The sequence below is a fragment of the Maniola hyperantus genome, chromosome 17 (assembly GCF_902806685.2).
Source record: "Maniola hyperantus chromosome 17, iAphHyp1.2, whole genome shotgun sequence".
In the NCBI taxonomy this organism is placed as follows: domain Eukaryota; kingdom Metazoa; phylum Arthropoda; class Insecta; order Lepidoptera; family Nymphalidae; genus Maniola; species Maniola hyperantus.
Window position 1 is genome coordinate 8,351,338 of NC_048552.1, and position 21,258 is coordinate 8,372,595.

The 21,258-nt window shown below is 36.1% G+C and overlaps 2 protein-coding genes across 3 annotated transcripts in view; both read left to right on the forward strand.

Moving 5' to 3' along the window:
• Positions 1 to 547: 547 nt before the first annotated feature.
• On the forward strand, positions 548 to 7,909 carry LOC117989895 (odorant receptor 46a-like). Its single transcript, XM_034977288.2, has 9 exons — positions 548 to 843; positions 1,535 to 1,746; positions 2,673 to 2,785; positions 3,625 to 3,700; positions 3,943 to 4,126; positions 4,892 to 4,991; positions 5,421 to 5,534; positions 6,374 to 6,529; positions 7,783 to 7,909. The coding sequence occupies exons 1-9, from the start codon at positions 548 to 550 to the stop codon at positions 7,834 to 7,836; spliced, it is 1,305 nt and encodes a 434-aa protein (XP_034833179.1). The 3' UTR covers positions 7,837 to 7,909.
• The window catches only part of LOC117990120 (uncharacterized), a 147,619-nt gene continuing 130,923 nt past the window's right edge, over positions 4,563 to 21,258 (forward strand). For both annotated transcript variants that reach the window (XM_069504293.1, XM_069504294.1), the window contains exon 1: positions 4,563 to 4,577. The gene's annotated coding sequence lies outside the window, so the exon portion shown is untranslated. The remainder of the gene's footprint in view (positions 4,578 to 21,258) is intronic.

Sequence of the window (21,258 nt, forward strand, 5' to 3'; positions counted from 1 at the left end):
CAAATGAAACCATATTAATACGAAAACAGTCCATGACAGAAATAAAATCGTATGGAGTAATTATGTTTTAAAAAGCATTTCACTACTTGGGCTATATTATAACCTATTCGCTTAAAACAACTTTCATAAAAATATTTTTTATTATTTTAACATCGCTTCCCCTTTATCGTATCGTGAATCAATGTTTTAATGTATCCGTAGGAACTTTTCGTACTCAGCTTTTGTACACAGAAATACGACGTTGATGATAACTAAGAGTCATTTCTAAACAACTTGTCGAAAGCTTTTGTCGTTGTTGCTACAGATACTGGCAGTTTAAACCGATTGTCTACTGCTTGACATAGGTCTATTTCCTACCTTCCACAAGTCTTGGGCCGCTTGTGTCCATTGTCCAACGTATGTCGTATCCCAACGACGCGCTTTAGATCGCACATACACCCAGTGGAGGGTCTCCCAACGCTGTGTTTGAGTCTCAAAGATCTTTCTTCTCAAAAGTCTTTACTTAGTTTTCAAAGCATTTACTTCGCTTTAAATTTAGTAACGAAAAATGAAAAGTATTATAAAAGGCATACGAGAGAGATGTTCCTTTCTAAAACCATACATCCCATATGGGGTCCTAGATCCATGGGACGATTTGAACCCGCGCTTATACCTCGCCGTTCATATTTACTGGTTGAAATTCTACGGCATGTGGTATTATAGTATCAATCCAACTAACGGTTACTTCTGGTTGCGCTTGACATATACAATGGTGGTATTGTGGCTGGTGTGCTTCCTGCCTTGCATTGGAGAAGTTGTTTATTTGTCAAGGCGAGGCGAAAATATTGGTGATATTGCTGAGGGGTAATTTTGAAAAACTTTCTCTTATAATATATAATAGAATATTTCTCGCGACTTCTTCCGCGCAGACTACACAAATTTCAAACCCCTATTTCACCCCCTTAGGGGTTGAATTTTCAAAAATCCTTTCTAAGCGGATGCCTACATCCTAATAGCTATCTGTGTGGAAAATTTCAGCCCGATCCGTTTAGTAGTTTGAGCTGTGCGTTGATAGATCAGTCAGTCAGTCAGTCACCTTTTCCTTTTATATATATAGATAAGACAAGTTTTACATGAAAACTATTAATTATCAAGATCATATTATCAAAATATTGCAAGTGGCGACTGTGGGGGCATAATTGCGCCGCGGGGCATTTTTTTTTGCAGCAACGTGGTTACTGTAGATCAAGTGCACTGCTAGTCTCCGTCGCTGCTAAATGCAAGGGATGTATTTTCATTGGTCGAGGTGCGTCCTTACCGGCCACGTTGCCTGCGCGTACACAAAGCAATGCCTCGCGAGGCTGCCGTGCTAAGTGGGGGCCGCATATTGAAATATTTTTATTATTTGTAAAAGTAAATGAGAATATTAAATGGATGTGTAAAATATGTATAAACCACATGTGAGAGAGTACACATGCCATTTATTATTCATCGCAGTCCAACTAAATATGCGCAAGCTTTAAACGTGATATTTATAAACATGCACTCTTTCCAGGTTGTACTTATTCCTGAGCGAAATGTACACGTATTTTAAAATCGCTGTATTTTGGCTGAATAAGGGTAAAATTTTAAACCTTCTCAAATTTTTGTATTGCGATGAATTCAAACCGGAGGAGAACGAGCATCGAGCGATTTTGAAAAAAAGTATTAAAACGGCGCGCTTCGTAATGACGTACTATTCTACTATGTGTGTCGGAGCGGTCTCGGGTAAACACGGATTTTATTTTTGCTTATTAAGGTGACGCAGTACGCTCGACCGAACCTATTTGCTTTTCACTTGACATTGTATGAGAAAGGTGAGAGGCACGATGATTTTCACCGAAATCAAGGGTTTAGGACAAGTATTTTTGAGAAATAACTACTGAGTTTATGTTTGCAAAGTATAGTTATTTCAACTAATGAATAAATAAACTATGTCTATAATGTTAAATTTCTTTAGAATTTTCATACTCCTAATCTTATTTATTTACGCTCAAAGTTGTCATAAATTTTGTGTTAAAATAGGAATCTTTTGAGGCTCGTAACTTTAAAATCAATATTTTTTTCAATGTTTCATATTTCAATAAACCTATATAATGACGAGATTAATCGATATAATACTTAGTTTTGAGCGTACAGTATCAAATAATGTAGTAATTACCCTCCTACGTTTGTATGAAAAAAGCACCGGCCTGAGCCCCCTTAAACACGATTCCTCATCTGTTGAATAGAACAGAACATGTCCATGACAAACAAGGCGTAATTTACTTCCGACTTCCGTTTTCCCCACTAGCTATAATATTGGTACCTTAAAGAAGAGTGAATATCTGACACCGTCTGGGCAGCCGCACTCCACCGTAAGCTCCATCATCACCTGCTGTTTGGTGTGATTGTATATAATAATAATAATGTTTATAAGCGACAAAAATGTTAAAATCAAAAGAGTAGTTTCGGAGATTATCTCTTAGGTACATCCAAACTTACGAACTTTACCGGTTTATAATAATGATAATAGTGTAGCCAATAATTATGGTACCTATGAATTTGGCCATATAACTCAACTTTAAGTCACCTTAAATCCTCATTCGGGGTGTAGACTAGACATAATTTTTTCCTTGTTGATTTTTATTCAACACAAACCTTTTTTTGGACAGTTGCAATATTTTTGCCGCTCACCGAGAACTTTGATATACTGCCAACAAATGTGGAGTACCCGTATTTCGATGTGAACAAATCGCCGATGTACACCATTATTTACCTGCATCATGTAAGTTTTTTTATAATGTTTAATTTAGAAATTAGGAATATTGGCGTTTGTAATAGCATTCTGGCCTCTCCATTATCGCGAGAGGCCAGAATGCAATATAAACTATTTAATGTAACTTTAAAACGAAGATAATTATTATACATACCTATTGTGATTTGTTACAAGGGTGACATGTTCTGATTGAACAAACCCTTTAATAAAGAGAGAAAAAAAACAAAAAAGTTTTTAAATAAGTAACTTTTGGTGTCACTAACTAACCTCAAAAACTATTGTTTGTCAATCAAATCTTGTGTTGTCTGTCTCAACATTAAGTAAAGGCCTCCATCCGATTGTTCCATAACTTCCTATTTGTGTGGTTGCCTTTGTTATTTTATTTTTAAAAATACCGAATATATCATTTATAGCTATTTTGACGTAGGCATCCGCTAAGAAAGTATTTTTGAAAATTCAACCCCTAAAGGGAGTATAGTGGTTTGAAATATTTTTCCGCGTGGACTACGCGGACGAAGTCGCGAGCATAAGCAAGTAGAATATATTTTTGTTCAAGTAAACTTTTACAAGTGATTTTAAATCGTCAACCAGTTTAATTTAGTATCACTATACACACATAGTTTAATATCACTAGTTCGGAATGCCGCAATTACACCTGTCAGTTTTACTTAAGTACGTGAGTAGCTTACATGATTAACTTACGACAAATTTACAAACGACACTTTTATAAGTGTCATTATCTTAGTGTTGTCAATTGATTATGTAAGCTGCTTACGTAAGTAAAACTTACAGGTGTAATCAAGGCCTAAAATAACGTCAATGTAACTAATCTTTTGCTAATTCAACAGATTTATTACAAGCCTGCGACCTGCATCATAGATGGTGTCATGGACACCATACTTGCAGCTTTCATTGCTGCAGCTAGTAAGATCGTAACCCAAGATTATACTATATTTCTCTCTTACTAAATATTTTAAAATTATTGTTATAATATAGTTTGCTGTTATGTATGCGGATCACAAACAGATTAGTCGACATTTTCTGCTACTAAATAAAATCTACAGCTGTTGTAGGAATATTACCAAAACCTCAGCCAATCCTTGCTATTTTATTAAATCTGCAGGCCTAGAACACACTGCAATTTTATCAAATTATTTTTTTTTCAGTTGGTCAAATAGAAATTTTAGCATACAATCTGCGCAACTTCAAAGTTTTAGCAGAAAGAAAACGTAAAAGAGATGAAGTAAAGGCCATGCAGCGTATTTACATCAAAGATTTCCGATATAATGATAACTATTATATACATTTTATATTGAAAAAGAGTATCATCCATTACAATGCCATCATACGGTTAGTTAAAGCTAAAAGCTTTTTCATTTCCTTTCAAACAAGCATAACAAATTAAATTATATTTACTCCCTTTTATAGTAGGTAGCTCTCTTTTCTATAGAAATTCTATATTTACAATTCTACTTTGTTTACAGTCGCAATTTAAATGTGTAGATAAAATATATCTTTCATCAGAAATGAAATGTTACGTAATTTGGTAACGTGTGGTGGAATTTACCTTGAGAACTTTTCTAAATAAAACTATTTGCATACAATGTTTTTCTTACTAGTCTCAATTTATGATGTCTCGAATAATTTATTTGCTTTTATTTCGTTGACCTCTACTGCACTTTAAAATGCTATTTTTATTACATAACTGGCGGATATACCCAGCCTGTGCTCCTACGCTAAAAAATTCGTGATTTTTTCCGTCTAAAACCATCTTCGCTTTATTGCCTTTCTAATGAAACTGGTTTGAGGCACATCGGTTGGACGGTTTCAAAGTTAAAATAAAGTTATATATTATGAAATATTAAGAAATTATATATTAAGTGATAATACAAAAGAATACACGACTGAGTTTGTTGTGGGCTCTTCTCACGCGCGCGGGCGCCTGGGCGCGTTTGGAACCCTCGTAGTTTTAGTTTTAAGTCTACGTATTAATCATCATTACTACATTATATTGCAAATTCACCAAGTGTATGCAATCAAACCTAATCTGAATAAATTATTTGAGTTTGAGTTTGAAAGATGATTTATTTTGCACCCATTTGTATTTAATTTCAGATACGTGTCTATGATGGAAAGTGCTTTTAGTTTGGCGTCCGCCCTGCAGTTCATGCTAAGCGTGATGGTTCTATGTTTAGTAGGAATACAATTTTTATCGGTAATTTTTTTCTAAATTTTCAGTCATTATAAATGAGTGTGATTATAAGTTTTAGGGTTCCGGACGTCCGAATGAAAAAACGGAACCTTTAAGGGCTTCCGACTTCCAAGACGTACGTACGTAGTTACGTAGTTTTATATTGCTTGATCGAGCAGCTTAATGTGACGGCACTTTTCTCATTTCTCTAACGTAGTCCGAACGTCGCGTCAAGCAAAAATATATGCTTGACTCAAACATCAAGCAAATATCTCTATGGGTCATACTGTTTGGCTCAAGCAAAAATCTACGTGCTTGACGTCAAGTCGTTTGACAGTCTCGGAAGCCCTTTGTAGGACAAATTGTGTGGCCGTTCTATGATATATCTGTCTATCTGTCCGTTTTTAAAAAAGGAAGCGAACCACGGAAACCAGTTTGACCATTTTCTTCCAGATTGAAAATCCAAGTAGTCACCCCATGCAAATCATATGGATGGCAATTTATTTGACGTGTATGCTGATAGAGGTATTCATAGTATGCTGGTTCGGCAACGAACTTATATTGAAGGTAATCAATCTCTCCCATCCATCCTGGTAGGTACAATTTATTTTGTTCCCGAGCCTGGCTGACAGGCTCTATGTAACATATCGTGTAGGTGCAGTATATCACTTCACACTTGCTATAGATTAATATGAGCACATTGTAAAACTTTTCTGCCAAAAGCTTGAGACATGTGCAAAATTGAATACCAAGTGTAACAACATTAATATTTCATCAAAATCGGTTGCACTGTTGGGCCGGGAAAAGCTAGCAGATAGACAAACAGACTGACAGACACACTTTTGCTTTTATAATATTAGTATGGATGTCTATATGAATTTACAATGTAAGTACGTACTAGAGTAAGTCCATAGAGTTTTACTAAATAACGTTGTGCCTTTTTTGGTAGGATCAAACAGTCCTATCAAATATTTAATTTGAAACCCGAAACGTTCATTTCAATTTACGCCGAAACTGCTTTACTGAATGGAAAGGCAATTAATTTATTAAAGAAGTCCCTAATTCCCTAATAGGTAAAAGGCTTCTATAAATTGACTCTTTTTTCGGGTTGAGATATTTTTAAATACTTAAGTACTGTATCAATTAATCAGTGAAGAAATGTCCTTCGATCTGCATGAATGAGAAATTTATCAATTGAATTATCATGAAAATGTAATTAATTTTGCACCTACGTAAGTACATATGCTGTATGATAGGCGACAGGTCGAGATGGCAATCGGGATATGAGGTGGGGGGACGCCCCGCACACCCGCTAGTTTGACGGGTTTTAAAATAAGACTAAAATTTAGTTTTTATGAAAAAATAGGTACTTATAAGGTACTTTTTTAAACTTAATTATATTGCAGAGTCTTGAGCTACGCCAAGCTGCATTTGATGGACCATGGCTTGAAACTGATGTCAAGACCAGCATGTTCATCGTGATATTGCTGGAACGCTGCAATCGCCCTCTGAGAGTCACTGCGGGAAAAATATTCACACTTTCATTAGACACTTATACCTATGTAAGTACAGCACTACCACTTGTATGACTTACGCCGATGTACCTGCGCAGAAATCTCATTTTGAACGGCGCGAAAATATCTCAGCCGATCATGCCGCGCGTCCGTCCATTAAGTATTTGTACGCGCGCTTCATGAGCGAGATAGCACGAGTGTCCAAGTAATAATGTCTGTATTTTATTGATGTACAGTAGAAACTCGATTATCCGGCCCTCGGTTATACGGATTCGTGATTATCCGGACTACCAACCGAAATTTTTTTGGCCAAGTGCGAGTCAGACTCGCGCACGGACGGTTCCATACTCGGGTATTTTTTCCGCCATTTTGTACGATAAATCGAAAACTATTATGCATAGGCTTTCATATTATATCTAACTTGGTACAGTTATCTTACTTTGAAAATTGAAAATACTATTACAGAGAACTACATAGTATGCACAAAACCCGATTTTCTTCATACATTCGATTATCCGGACTTTCGATTATCCGAATCCCTAACGACAACAACTAGTCCGGTTAATCGAGTTTCAACTGTATATTCCACGGTCTGCACGGTCGGTTCCACTGTATATATTCGGTTTTAGTCGGCGTTAGCTTGCACTTTTCTGCGCAAACAATTTGTACCGATCAACCAATGCGACAAGCGACTTATAAAAGTAGCAGTGCCCCGCACACCCGCACGTCACCACTCGTCCGCACCGGTTTAGCGCGGGGGCTGAGCGGATGTGCGGGGCGTTTCCATCACGATTGCCATGCCACAAGGCATTTTAGCCTAGCTCTACAATAAGAACTTTAGTTATAAATACCAAATTCAATACGTTTACGTTTTAACTTTCAGTTTATCAGATCCACCATTGCGGCTAATTCCATTGTACACAATCTCTAAACTAAACTAAAATGACGCGTCTAAATCTATTGCAATCCCTTTCATAATGTTGCTTGTGGAAAAGGACAACACTAGATTTAGACCTGCTAATTTAGTTTAGTTTAGAGATTGTGTACAAGAGAATCGGCCCCAATATCTACCTACGTAGGTACCAAAGATAAAACGCCAACAAGTAGCATTTTACTCGTAGAGTACAAACATGAGTTCATGCATACGTTACACTGGTCATTGCCTGCTAAAAATATACTTGATCCCAAGTCATTTACAAAAAATGATTTAGCGCTGGACATAGCCTCAATATTTATAACCTAAAAATGCTGTAAAACAAATCGCTCACATTTAATCCAATTAACAATTATTTCTGTTTCAGCTCATAAACTGGTCGTACAAAGCATTCGCAGTGATGAGAAATACGAAAAAATAATACAACGTGAAAATTCTGAACTACCAATAATATACCAATAATTACTATTATTCATCCTTCTTTGAATAAATAATTATTGAATTCGGGTTTAATAGCAAAAAAATATCATTTTTACTGACGATACACTTTGCAGGGATTATGTGACGAATAAAATTCACCAGCGTTTTAGAACGTAAAGACGTTCTAAAATTCTATCGATCGTTATATCGTTTTTTATCGTATTATATCGTTTTCTATCGATTGAAATTCCTCATTCCGTTTTAAAAATTCCGAATGCACATGCAATTGATCAGTGAAAATCATTCCAGAAAGATTTCCGTGACGATGTTTTCCTTCACCGTTAAAGTAAGTGATATTTAAATACTTAAATCGCACATAGCTCCGAAAAGTTAAATGTGCGTGCCCGGGATCGAACCCTCGACCTCCGATGAGGCGGCGGACGTCCTAACTACTAGACTATCACAGCTTAAATTCGTCGTACCTATGTAAAATTATTCGCATATACTTACCTTACTATTATTTAAGCACTTTCGGACTACTGTCTACGGATTCTCTTGAGATCCGAAGTTGCGACTCATTTTATTTAACTTCGTGAAAATTCTTCAGTCATTAGTTAAGTTTTTATAAGAGAGCACAATGGATTATTCAATTTGAATAATGAAAACGATCAGTCAAACAATTAAGAGGACATTTTCTTAATCTTTTCAAATATGTAGGACTATTTTGGGGTATTACTTTCCTGAACTTTTCTCATAACAAAATCTTTTATCAGAATTTTATGTTTTAAAATTTCATTCACCATGAGCAAAATCCCACTGACGCGTGGGTAACAATAGGGCTGAGGTCTTATTGAAGCCAATTAAGCGGGACAACGCTATACGTAAGCTACATCAGCGCTTCTCGTTCGTGTGACTCCAAGGTGAGAATCGAGTGAAGGCAGTGCCAGTAGCAGGGAAGTGAGAGTCGCTTCTTTACATAGCATAAAAGTTAGTATTCTGTGCCATAGCTATCAACCTTTGGCTTACTAAGTTGCGAGATTTCGCAGGCAGACCATTTCAAAGATAAAACCTCTTACACAACCGTATAGCATGTAAATGTATTTGATAGGTATGTAAGTTCCTAAAGAGAGATCAAAATCATGAATAGTTGACCTAGAATAACATCGACGTCATTGTTCCTTTTTCTTATTCGTTCATTCGCTTTTGCGCAGATCGTAGGAATGCCGCTGCTATATATCAACGGGGGTCCCGCTTTTAATCTCGCAAGCCCTATTTATTCACATTTATTTCGAAGGTATTTTCTTATCGGAATTTCCCCGCGGCACCGAGAGCATTTTCTGTGTTTAACAGATTTGTGTCCTCTATCGTTGTCCCCTGTGAAAGGGTGGAGGTAGGTATTTTTAGACTTTTTATTACTTCTTGGTACACTTGTATCAATTTTATTATTTTGTTAGACTCAACATGTTTATATGTTATCTTATTACAATGTTCCGTAATCAAAAGAAAAAAAACCTAACAAAATATAGCGGTGTCTGTCTGTCTATTACAGTCATTAAATTAAATTTAAATAAAAGTTATTATCCTATAATATATATAAGTTATATATATATTATAGGATAATATATAAGTTATACTCCTACTCTACATGACTTATGAAAATATGTTTGGACGAAGATAGTGGTATTCTTTTCGTCCCTATATAATATAGTACCTACCTACCTAATGTAAAATTTGATAAATCTAAATCTAAAACGCAATTATGAAAATCTTTGTAAACAAACAAAGTCGTTATGAAAGTGGTTAATGGAAACTTTTAACAGAGGGTCTGTTTGTTTAACTTATACAAAATCTCTTTGTGGAGGATAAAGCCAAGCTCTGATTCATTCAAGTTTTAATGAACACAACAGGAATGTTTCAAAATTAAAATATGCAATCGTTAGTCATGTTCGGTTAATAATACAGACAAGAAGTTTCCACTGAAGTGGAGTGGAGTGGAGAAGTGTGTTTTCGGTCAATAAGACTGCTAAGGCATGACGTAATATAATAATCAATTTTACTAACAATAACCTAATTGGTCGAAAACGCACGACTCCCCTCCGCTCCGCTATATAATACTGTGTATCTTCAATACTGCGTTAAAATGGCAGCCTAGTGTTTAAGACGTCGTCGGCCCCCTAGTGGAGGGTCCGGGATTCGATCCCGGGCATGCATCTCTAAGTTTTCGGAGTTATGTGCCTAATTAAATATCACTTGCTATAAGCGTGAAGCAAAATTCCACGAGTAGATATAAAACATCGTGAGGAAATCTGCATTCGATCCCGGGCATGCACCTATATTTGTATAGATAGATGTATTATAAATGTACGTGTAACTAGTACATAAATTTTGACCCTATTTCCTAATCCGTACAATCTTCTAAGATTTTGTCTTCGTAACTTAAAGGTAAGACCTAAAAGGTTTTTGTTAAACGAAACAACAAGGTCGCAGCGTCCCGAATAACTGGTGAAAAAAATATTTGCTTCCAAGCGATCTACGCAGTTCTTCCTATTCTACTATTTCGGTTCTACCTAATTGAATGATAGTTGAGCACCTGCATAAATATATTGCGGCATTTTGATACCGTCTCAATAATTCTGGGTCTACTTAAATTAAATACTTAGTAAAACTCTTGTTGTATTAATTAATCACATGAATGTGTTCAATTCTGTTACTTAATGTATCAACAAGGCCGCAGCGTCCAAAATAACTGGTGAAAAACCATGTTCCACCCAACAATCTCTATGTTCTACTTACGTAGTTTTTTTCTATTCTACTATTTCGGTTCTACCTAATTGGATATTTTTATACCCGCGACCACCTATATACCTAGGTGAAATTTTGATATAGTCTCAATAATTCTAGCTCTTGTTGTATTCAATCACATGTACCTATAGTACGCGACATGACATGGGGTATTAGGCAGGGGAACACCCCGCACAGCCACACGTTACCCACTCTATCCCGCACCAGTTTAGCGCGGGGCTGTGCGGGTGTGCGGGGCGTCTCCACCCAGATTGCAATCTCGACCCTTCACGTACTTATGTATTCAATTTAGTTAGGTACAATGTATAAACAAAGCCACAGCAGCGTTCCAAATGGCTGGTAAAAAAACTATGTTCCACCCAACAATCTCTATGTTCTACCTACGTAGTTTTTTTATTCTACTATTCCAGCTCCACCTAATTGGATGGTACACATGAACATCTATATTGCGACATTTTGATATCGTCTCAATAATGCAAACGGCTCCCCCGCACAGCCAGGGTTGGAGTTAGGCCAAGTCGCATTACTTAAACCGACAAATTCCTGGTTAAGTATGACTTGGCTAGCACTTGTAGTTCTATTAGCTTTACGTAAGGATTGAATAAAATGCAACCGAAATTTCTGGTTTTTTAGGGTTCCGTTGTAAATAAGGAATCCTTATAGTATGTCCGCCTGTTTGTCCGCCCGTCCGCGGCTTAGCTCAGAGAGTGCAATTACTAAAAAACTGTAATTTAGCATGGGTTCTACAATATATTACTCACGCGGAGAAAGTAGTTAAATAAAATCTTGAAAAAAAAAATAGGGTTTCTGTCCATCTAATGGCTTGGGTGTCGTTGGAAATGTCTTGACGTCACACGGATTGGTAAGCAACGGTGTTTTCTTAATGACAATTTCAATCCATGTGACGTCACAGTCGGAATTAACATGGCGGCTACGGTATAATGCGTGTTGAATATTTGTAAAACAGATTAAAAAAGTGAAATTTTTAAAATTAATTATAAAACTAATTCTATAATTATTTTTATACACTGAAATTAACATTTTTCGATTGCTTATTGCTTATACTATCTTGTTTATACATTTTTTATTTTTTCTGGCTTGAAGTACTAAAAAAAATTAAGTACTTAACTATTTTTCTAGCGTTGCTTGCTTGCGTTGAAGCTTGCGCTTGACAGCCTTCAAGTATCAAATAAAAACTAATAATAATATTTTGATCAAAACAAATTTCTAAACGCCTTAAAGCTTTTACAAGCTTTCGACTCTGTCAATTTTAGTGTTCAGTTCTAAGAATTTATTGTATTACAAATATTTTCATTAGAGAAAATAATAATATTTGTAATACAATTAAAATTAAAAATCTAGCTGTCTGAATTTCTTATTGTTTTTAAATATTCAAATAATAAATTACTTATTTCTCTATGAGTACCTAATTCAGGTGATGATAACAGAATCACAAAATTGCGATTTTCATATATTTAGTCGTAAATACCTAGATCAATTTAGTACCCATTCTATTCGAGATTAAATGAATTTCGTTTTGAATGATGCCGTCCTATTACTAGATTTTCGGCTATATTAAACTTTCGATAATACTCGTACATACTACATAGGGACTGGTAATGAAATTGACCTACCTACCTACTCACATAGCGCTGATCTTTGGTGTTGCAGACACCTACTTTATTTGTGACTAGCGTATGCTCGCGACTTCGTCCGCGTGGACCACACAAATTTCAAACCCCTATTTCACTAACTTAGGGGTTGAATTTTCAAAAATCCTTTCTTAGTGGATCCCTACGTCATAATAGCTATGTGCATGCCAAATTTCAGCCCGATCGGTCCAGTAGTTTGAGCTGTGCGTTTATAGATCAGTCAGTCTGTCAGCTTTTCATTTTATATATTTAGATATGGACTAAATGTACTTAAAATTTTAGTTATTTAGGTAGGTACGCGTAATTATACGCTTATAGGTACTTTAAACCCCAAATTAAGTCAAAAATTATACTAGGCTATAATTAAAAGCCGTAATTTGTTAGTTGATAAATAATAACTTGACTTAGATTGATGTAGCGTTTAATTACAACCAACCGGAGACTCGCGTTAGTCAACAACTCTGATAGTTAGACCGCAAAACTTTGCCTTAATGAATGAAGAGTTTGCCAACTAATTTGCCATCGCACCGCAAGGGCAGCACCCCTTAAACCCATTAATATCGCTTTTGAACTAGCAATTGTTGCCAACCAGTCTGGCGTGTAATGTCACAAAACATAGCCTTTCAAAACGTTATTCAAAATTAAGCTGGTTCGATCGAGATTACCATTCTATTCTCAGAACAATACAGATACAAGAACAGCAATCTGTGGTATTGTACCGGTACACTCCAAATATATAATGCAAGCGTGAATAACAACAAATTCCTAAAAGGCCGGCAACGCATCGGCGGCTCCTCTGGTGCTGCAAATGTTCATGGGCGGCGGTAATCACTCAACATCAGGTGACCCGCCTGCTCGTTTGCTCGCTATATCTATTTTAAAAAAATTATAGAACATATTGCTTACCTATTAGGAGGTACAGTACGCGGCAGAAAGTCTGAAGTTCTGATGGCCGATGTACATTACATCGGCCATCAGAATGAAATTTCGGCTTTGTAGAGCGTTGTCTCTGTCACTCATACCTATATGACGTTTTGTCGGTCTCAACGACAGAGACTCTACAAATCTGCTATCTCCTTCTAAAGGTCGATGTACATTACTTTCTGCCGCGTACTGTAATACAGTTGAGACGAAGTCGAGAAATTTTATCTTTATTTGCCAACATTTTTTAATACCACACCCCTACTTGTTATATTCCGAACAAATTTTTTTGTGGGCTGCAACTCGTTTTGGCTTGATGCCCAGTGTCATGCTAATTTTTACAGTTTCATAGGACAGAATTTTTGTTTGAAATAGCCATTCTGTGCGTATTAATTTAATTGTATTTAACTAATACAAGATGAATCGTCGTCTGACACAAAACAAACTCTTTGACGTCACTGTGACTTTTTGAAGAGTGTTGGAGAGAAGCTGAGGTGAGTTAAGTATTAATTTTCAACAAAGGTCCACCCAAAAGTTAGCTGGAGAGGAGATAATTATTCATGTTAGGGCTAAGAAAGCAAGCAGTGTCACTTAACAAGTATGCATACTTAACTGTATTTAAGAAACTGCACCAACTTATACCTAGTATGTATTGCCAGTTCAATAAATATTAAGAAGTACCTAATTTAAAACATTACACTCTTTTTTTATAAAAAGGGAAACATTTACTCACTCAATAACTGACTGATCAACACCCGTCACAAACCCTTGGATCTAGAAAGATAGAGTTTAGCACAGAGGACAAGAAATAAGGTCGGATTTTTGTAAATTCGCACGAGAAGACATGTAAACGCAAACTTTGTGCACTAGCAGTTTCACTTAGGCCCTTATAACATTATTATCAATGCCCATAATATTGTAGTAATATTAGATGAGACATCATTATCGCAGTTTATGACGGCATTAACGACGAATTCCTCCACCTCGTTAACCTTCCTATCTTTGGGTCGTAAATTCTATCCTGCCTTAATAATATCTATTCTACGCAGCGATTGGATAGTTTTAGTCGCATAACTGTTTGAATAATTTAATTTAATCTTATTGAAGCCCTTAATAATGTCGATTAATGATTCCTCTATTTTCTGACTAAAATTAGGTACTTTTACTTTTACTTTATAGTACGAGTAGTATACTCCCTATAGTAGGGATGGCCAAAAAACCAACGCAGGTCGAAAATAATGAACTTTTGATAATAATGAACTTTTAACCCAAGAATTTAGTCCTACTCTTATTCGAGTTGTATGTTGTATTTATCAGCCTATGTTTGTTTATAAGTGTCGTAGTTTGTTTTAAATTAATGTATTGTGTGTGTTCCTAATAAATTAATAAAAATAAATAAAGTAAGTAGAACTAACTGCAGAACAACCATATCTGGAAGCCAACCCAATAAATGGCTGCCATTATGTAAGTACAAAAAGAAGGGGTCACAATGACAATGACGATTGTAATTTTCGACGGGGAGAAAGATGGTGTGAATGTGTTAGCCACGTGCTACATATTTTCCCAAGAAGATCGGCATCATTGTTAGCTGTATTTTCACTAAAGATTTTGTCCAAAAGTACTTACATAACAAAAAACCGGTCAAGTGTAAGTCAAGGGTTCCGTACCATCATACAAGAAATACCACTTTTTGTTCGCACTAATACCTATTAGGTATTTTCGCTCCTACAGCTGCTGTACAACACTGATAGTTAGGGACGGGCAGCGCCGTCTATAATGTGATTTAGAAAACATAATATTTTTGGTCGTCAAGAGTTTTTATTTATTTTTGTGATGTACCATATAGGTTTTGATTCCCTTGACGAATCTTGACAGACATGGCAGACAGACACAACGAAGTGGTCCTATAAGGTGACCTTTTTTCTTTTTCTTTTAAGGTACGGAACCCGAAAAACATACTGCCCAGAAAATTGACGGACTGTAATTACTCACTTGGAAAGCTTGGGACCGGAAGCGTATTTCCCGAAGTTGCGACCTTGTTATTGAAAGAAGTAACGACTTTGTCCGCGTACTTTACACAGTGGGTTGAAAGAGAAATACTTGAACATTTCGAGACTTCGCTGTTTATGAAATAGGTATCCCAATTAGGGTTTTCCTGCCAAACTTTTACCAAATTAACTTGTTTCATCCCAACCGTCACGTCAGCAGCAATAATAAATTTTATTTGAGAAATTCCCTATAATAATTATTATAATTAGCTTATGCTCGCGACTTCGTCCGCGTGGACTACACAAATTTCAAACCCCTATTTCACCCATTTAGGGGTTGAATTTTCAAAAATCCTTTCTTAGCGGATGCCTACGTCAGAATAGCTATCTGCATACCAAATTTCAGCCCGATCCGTCCAGTGGTTTGAGCTGTGCGTTGATAGATCAGTCAATCACCTTTTCCTTTTATATAGAGTAAAATGAATACTTTATTTTGGTATCAGACTTAATTAATAATAATATAAGACGGCATTATATTTCAGCACAATAAGCCAAATCCCACGAAAATCTCGAGTGAGTAGAGGTACCTACAACATATTTTAATTAAGGTTTCTGTGTTGGTTAATTAATACGCGGTGTCGTATTATGCAAAATTTAATTATTTGACCTATATAATACCTATACCTATATAATACGGAACTATTTAATAAGGTATAAGTATAGGTACATAGTAGATCCAATAATTTGGTTTATGTATTTACCTTACAAATATAAATATTTATACATCTTTAAATTAAATTCAAAAAATTTAAGATCATAACTCCCCCTCACTAGGTGGACGGACGACATCAGATGAGTCGCAGGAAGCCGCTGGATTCAGGCGGGCGCAAAACCGTGGCGTGTGGAAGTTCCTACAAGAGCCCTATGTCCAACAGTGGACATCTATCGGTTGTATGATGATGATGATGATAATATGTCAAATAACTGTTGTTATATAGGTACGTCAATCTGTGTCAAACATTTCATCAGTAAAGCGGTGAATGCAACGTGCGTGAAAATTGGCTGTTATAACAAGCGTGATGTGTCGTCGGCGCGTAATTCAGGCCTACGAGTACGTGCTCGTATAGCTAAGCCTACGAGCTGTTTGCATGAAAGGCTTAGTTATTTATTTTACAACTATGTTTGCCTGCAATCATGTTTCGCATGATAAAGTTTATCTTAAGCTATGTATTCACTTGAGGCAGCCATGGTTGCTCAAGTGACAACCCTGCCTATACTCAAACCAAACTGAAGCATGCACCATGAGGCAAGGCATGACAGTTAGGGAGTTTGTAACAAAACTTCTCAAGGATTCGACGTCACAGGCATGCGTAAAATTGTCCTATATTTGATGCTAGGCAGCCTATGAATAGCCTATTTATTTATTTTTGATTTCACGTCACCCATACAATTTTTTTTTTATTAACTAAAATCTACCATTTACAGTCTTCTTTGTAATCTAGCTAAGAGCAAGCGACATAATGAATAAAAGAGTATAAGTACTTTTTCTTCGTAAAATGTGACAAAGAGGCGGTGCGGGATTTTTAAACGTGAAGCTACTGGCTGTGACATTAAGTCGTGACTAATCGGACTGCATTTTTCAGTAGGACACGAAGTTTTAAAGTAAACCTTACTTTACACAAGTCACAACAGATTTTCATTTAAAATATTATTATACTCCGCTGACATGTAAGTAAATATGTATAGGTGAGTCTGTTAAAATAGGTTTTAAAAACAGAGAACTCGTAATTTGAAGCTCTATGGTCTAAGGCCGGCAATCAGGAAAGAACATCATAGATAAAGAACGTAAAGGAAAGGAGTAAAATAAAAACCCGGCTAAGTGCGTGGCGGGCCACGCGTAGTGTAGGGTTCCGTAGTCACAACTTAGCCATGATAGTTTTCCTTTAAAATTGATTATATACACCTAGGGGAGCTACCCTAAAAAATATTTATCACAATTTTATTTCACCACTTTGTTGTTGTGATTAATAGTTATACCCATATCAAATTTCAGATTTCTAGCGCTAATATTCTCTGAGATTAACCGAGGACGCACGGACGGACAGACAGACGGACGGACATGGCGAAACTATAAGGGTTCCTTGTTTACTACGGAACCCTTAAAAGGAAAAGGTGACTGACTGACTGACTGATCTATCAACGCACAGCTCAAACTACTGGACGGATCGGGCTGAAATTTGGCATGCAGATAGCTATTATGACGTAGGCATTCGCAAAGGATTTTTGAAAATTCAACCCAAAGGGGGTGAAATAGGAGTTTGAAATTTGTATATCAACGCGAACGAAGTCGCGAGCATAAGCTAGTAAAGGGATAAATAGAAGACAATTTTATGGAGTGTTTAATGTTGTAAGCAGTTAGCAGTTATGTCTTAATTAAAAGGGAGGGCGTAAATTTTAATGTAATACTCGTACACTAATTAATTCTTCGCGAGTCTTTAAATTGATTCCCTGCCAACCATTTTCATTATTTAAAACTGCGTTACATAATGCATCTTCTTTGCTCTTGTGCTTCTCGCAGGTCGTCTCGTATTGTAATGGACTAAAGTTTGATTCCCGGCAGGACCGGCGGCGTGCTGCAAGCCATTCAGCGTTGCGGTACGATGCTGCGTAGAAACCAATTCGAGGTAGGTATGGGTTTAATACAAACCATACGCCTTCCGCGTTAGCTCGCTTCACCTTAAACTGCATCATCAGTTACCACCAGATGAGATTGCAAAAACTTTAACGTCAACAGAGTCGTGAGCATGATAGTCAGCCGGCTCGGCTGCTGTAATGTGAACCACTGCTGCAAGGTTTCAGCTGGTGTAGGAACCATGCAATATTTTCAATCATAATTTTAATTTTGGATTCACATAAGTTTATTTTGGTATGTTATAATTAGCGTCATTCCTTTTATGAGTATTTGTTCATCATAATCAATAGCCTATAGCAGTCCCCAGCTGTCTGTCTGTCTGCTAAGACAGACAGACAGACATTCGCATTTATAAAATTATTGTATGGATTTCTTCAATAAATAAGTAAATAAAAATATTTTTTATTCAATTAAACTTTTACAAGCGTAGCGTTACCAATAATTAATTAATCTATACTTTTACAAGTATTTTTGAATCGTCAGATGCATCCACCACTGGTTCGGAATGCCTTTCCTAATAGAAAACTTAAAGAGAGAAAATAATCTATAACATTTTTCTACCTAGGAGATTCAGATCACTGTTTTATTAGAGTGTATGGCCCATAATTTCGATTCCAACATAACAATATAGACAACAAATTGCTGCCAGTACAGGCTCGCGTTCGACAAAGGGCGAATTGTTCTGTTCGTGACGTTAATAGGATGGCAGCCATTCTTCACATCTTGACTTTATTGGGCCATATATCAGTCACGATTGTTTAAGCAGGCGGCCAAACAGACTATAATCCATACTTTATACTAATATTATAAATCGCACATTGAATACAAAAATGGCATTATCCAAAAATTTCCAGTTCTGAGTAACGTTCTACAACTAGGTATATCAGCTATCATTCTGCGAGAAAAACAGGTAATGTTTAAGGATTACTCGTTTTGATAACTTCAACTATGATCACTTTATATTTTGTCGCTTTAAGTTCAACTACTGCAAAGCTTTAAATGGCCAAGTTGAAAGATCTTAAAAAGCTTACAAAGAGACAGATTACTTTCACATTTATAAAATTAGCATGGATGTTGTAATACTTGAGTACAATCCAAGTTTTTTACTAATTAATTAATCAATATTGTGGCTATTATTTAAATTAGAGGTATTAGGAACTTGTATCCTTTTTATTATTATAACTCCGTGTTCTTAATGGAACACAAAATTTATTGTTTCAGGAACAGGTTTTTGGATTTTAATCAATGCTGTTTTTACCTCTTTTTACTCCCTTAAACTCTTACTAAATTACAAAAAACATACTTACCTAATATTTTAATAAGTTAAATTTTATTGTAATAGTCACTATAATGACATTGATCTTTTGAATGTGTATATGTAGCTTAGAAAGCATCTGCCAAATCGAATTCAGGTAGTTTGGAGCAACACTTCCGTTGTCGTAATTTACTGAGTTTTATTCCGGTGTAGGTGTGAATTGAAATTTCTGAAACCTAGTCAAAATATGACGAACGTTATATAAACTCTCATTTAACATCAACTACTACATACCTCTATGGTGGGTGTCTCTCTGAAGAACAAAATCCGGAACGAAGAAATCCGTCGGACAACCAAAGTGACTGACATAGCTCAACGAATTAGCGAGCTGATGTGGCAGTGGGCAGGCCACGTCTGCCGCAGAACCGATGGCCGCTGGGGCAGACGTGGGGAAGTGAGTGGATGAGGAAGGCAGAGGATCGTTGGATGGTGGCGCGCTCTTAGCAAGGCCTATGTCCAGCAGTGGACGCAAACAGGCTGATTGATTGTGATTGATTGAGCACCTACCGGCTACCTACTAAAGTCAACCTTATAATAATTAATTCCGTGTGTGATTCAAACGCAGAATTAGGAATATACGTATTAAAATCTCGTGATACTCAATCTCATTCATGAGCTACACTGGTTTTGGCTAAATGTACCTACTTGGAAATGTAATTCCGGTGCATGAATTGGAAATCCCGCAGCCAAGTGAAATATGATACACATTAACTAAAGCGCTTGTTATGTCCTGTTTTTGTCGCCAAACCGTTTTATTGCATCGAATATACAATTCACTGGGATGTTGAGCACTCGCGAAGCGCTTGAATTTTAATTTTATGCACATCATCACTATCGAGAGCACTCTGTTCCGAATCAGTTTTAAATATTTTCATTTGTACACTGCCGCGAGTGCTTTTATTAAAAGTATTTACTAATCTATTTCAATAATTATGAACATTAAAGGTATAGAACAAAAGATAGGTTATTAAAATCTCAAACATCAAGGAATAAGTATTATTATTAATCTTTATATTTTAAAAACCAAAAAAGGATCGGCTTGCCGTAGATCAACTAGGCGACTGAGCCGTTTTTAGAAAACGGTGCTCTGTAGTGAACCGGCGATGAGTTGATCATGATGATGATGATCGTTATTATGTAAGGAAATACCATGGACCTATAATGGAAATACATGCTAAATATACTTATAACGTCGTAGCAGTAAAACCGCATATTTCTAACAAAAAGGTAGTCAACAAAAACCCACTCTGAAGAAAAAGTTAGCACAGGAGTTGATTACCTACTTTCACGGTATTTGGACCAAGACTCTCGTCACTTTTTCGCGCTTTTTACTCGGGTATTTATGAATGCAAATGAAAAGACTAGGGTTTTAAGGCTTCTGATTTTATAAGAAGCTAAGATGAGCAATTTTTCCCTTTTATAAAATTTTCTTGAACATATCCGGAAAAATTTCAACTGGTACGCAAACTGGCTGTTTTATTCGACAAAATATTTAATTACGAATATCGCTTTTATTTTGAATAAACCGGTCAAGGGTAAGTCAAACTCGCACACGGAGGGTTCCGTAACATCATACAAGAAATAACACCATTTTTTTATTTGTTACTATAGCGGCAATAGAAATATACACATTCTGTAAAAATTTCAACTCTTTACCTTCGAACATAACGGTTCATGAGACACAGGCAGCTGACAGACAGACAGACGGACGGACAACCGAGGCATAGTAATAGTGTCCCGTTGGCACTCGTATTCGGAACTACTAACAACTACTACTACTAATAACATACTAAACCTTAGTGGTTTTTTTGTTGTGTTAAAAGTATTTGTAAAATGTTCAATATTTGATAGTTAATAAAAAAAAAAAAAAAAAAAAAAAAAAAAAAAAAAAAAAAAAAAAACTCCAAAAACGAATCTTGAGTTTTACAGTTTTCAAGTTTGTACTACCTACCTATTACATTACAGTAAGAAGGTTTACGTTTTAAAATTCCGTACCAGTTCACAGCACTTACTAAGTTGTGTACCGAACATTTGTAGCTCAATGAGCTCAATT

Coding starts and splice junctions, on each gene's coding strand:
- LOC117989895 (XM_034977288.2), top strand. CDS start 548: ATGAAAAGTATTATAAAAGGCATACGAGAGAGATGTTCCTTTCTAAAA. Junction 1,747..2,672: donor GTGTGTCGGAGCGGTCTCGG/GTAAACACGGAT, acceptor TTTTTTGGACAG/TTGCAATATTTTTGCCGCTC. Junction 3,701..3,942: donor AGCTTTCATTGCTGCAGCTA/GTAAGATCGTAA, acceptor TTTTTTTTTCAG/TTGGTCAAATAGAAATTTTA.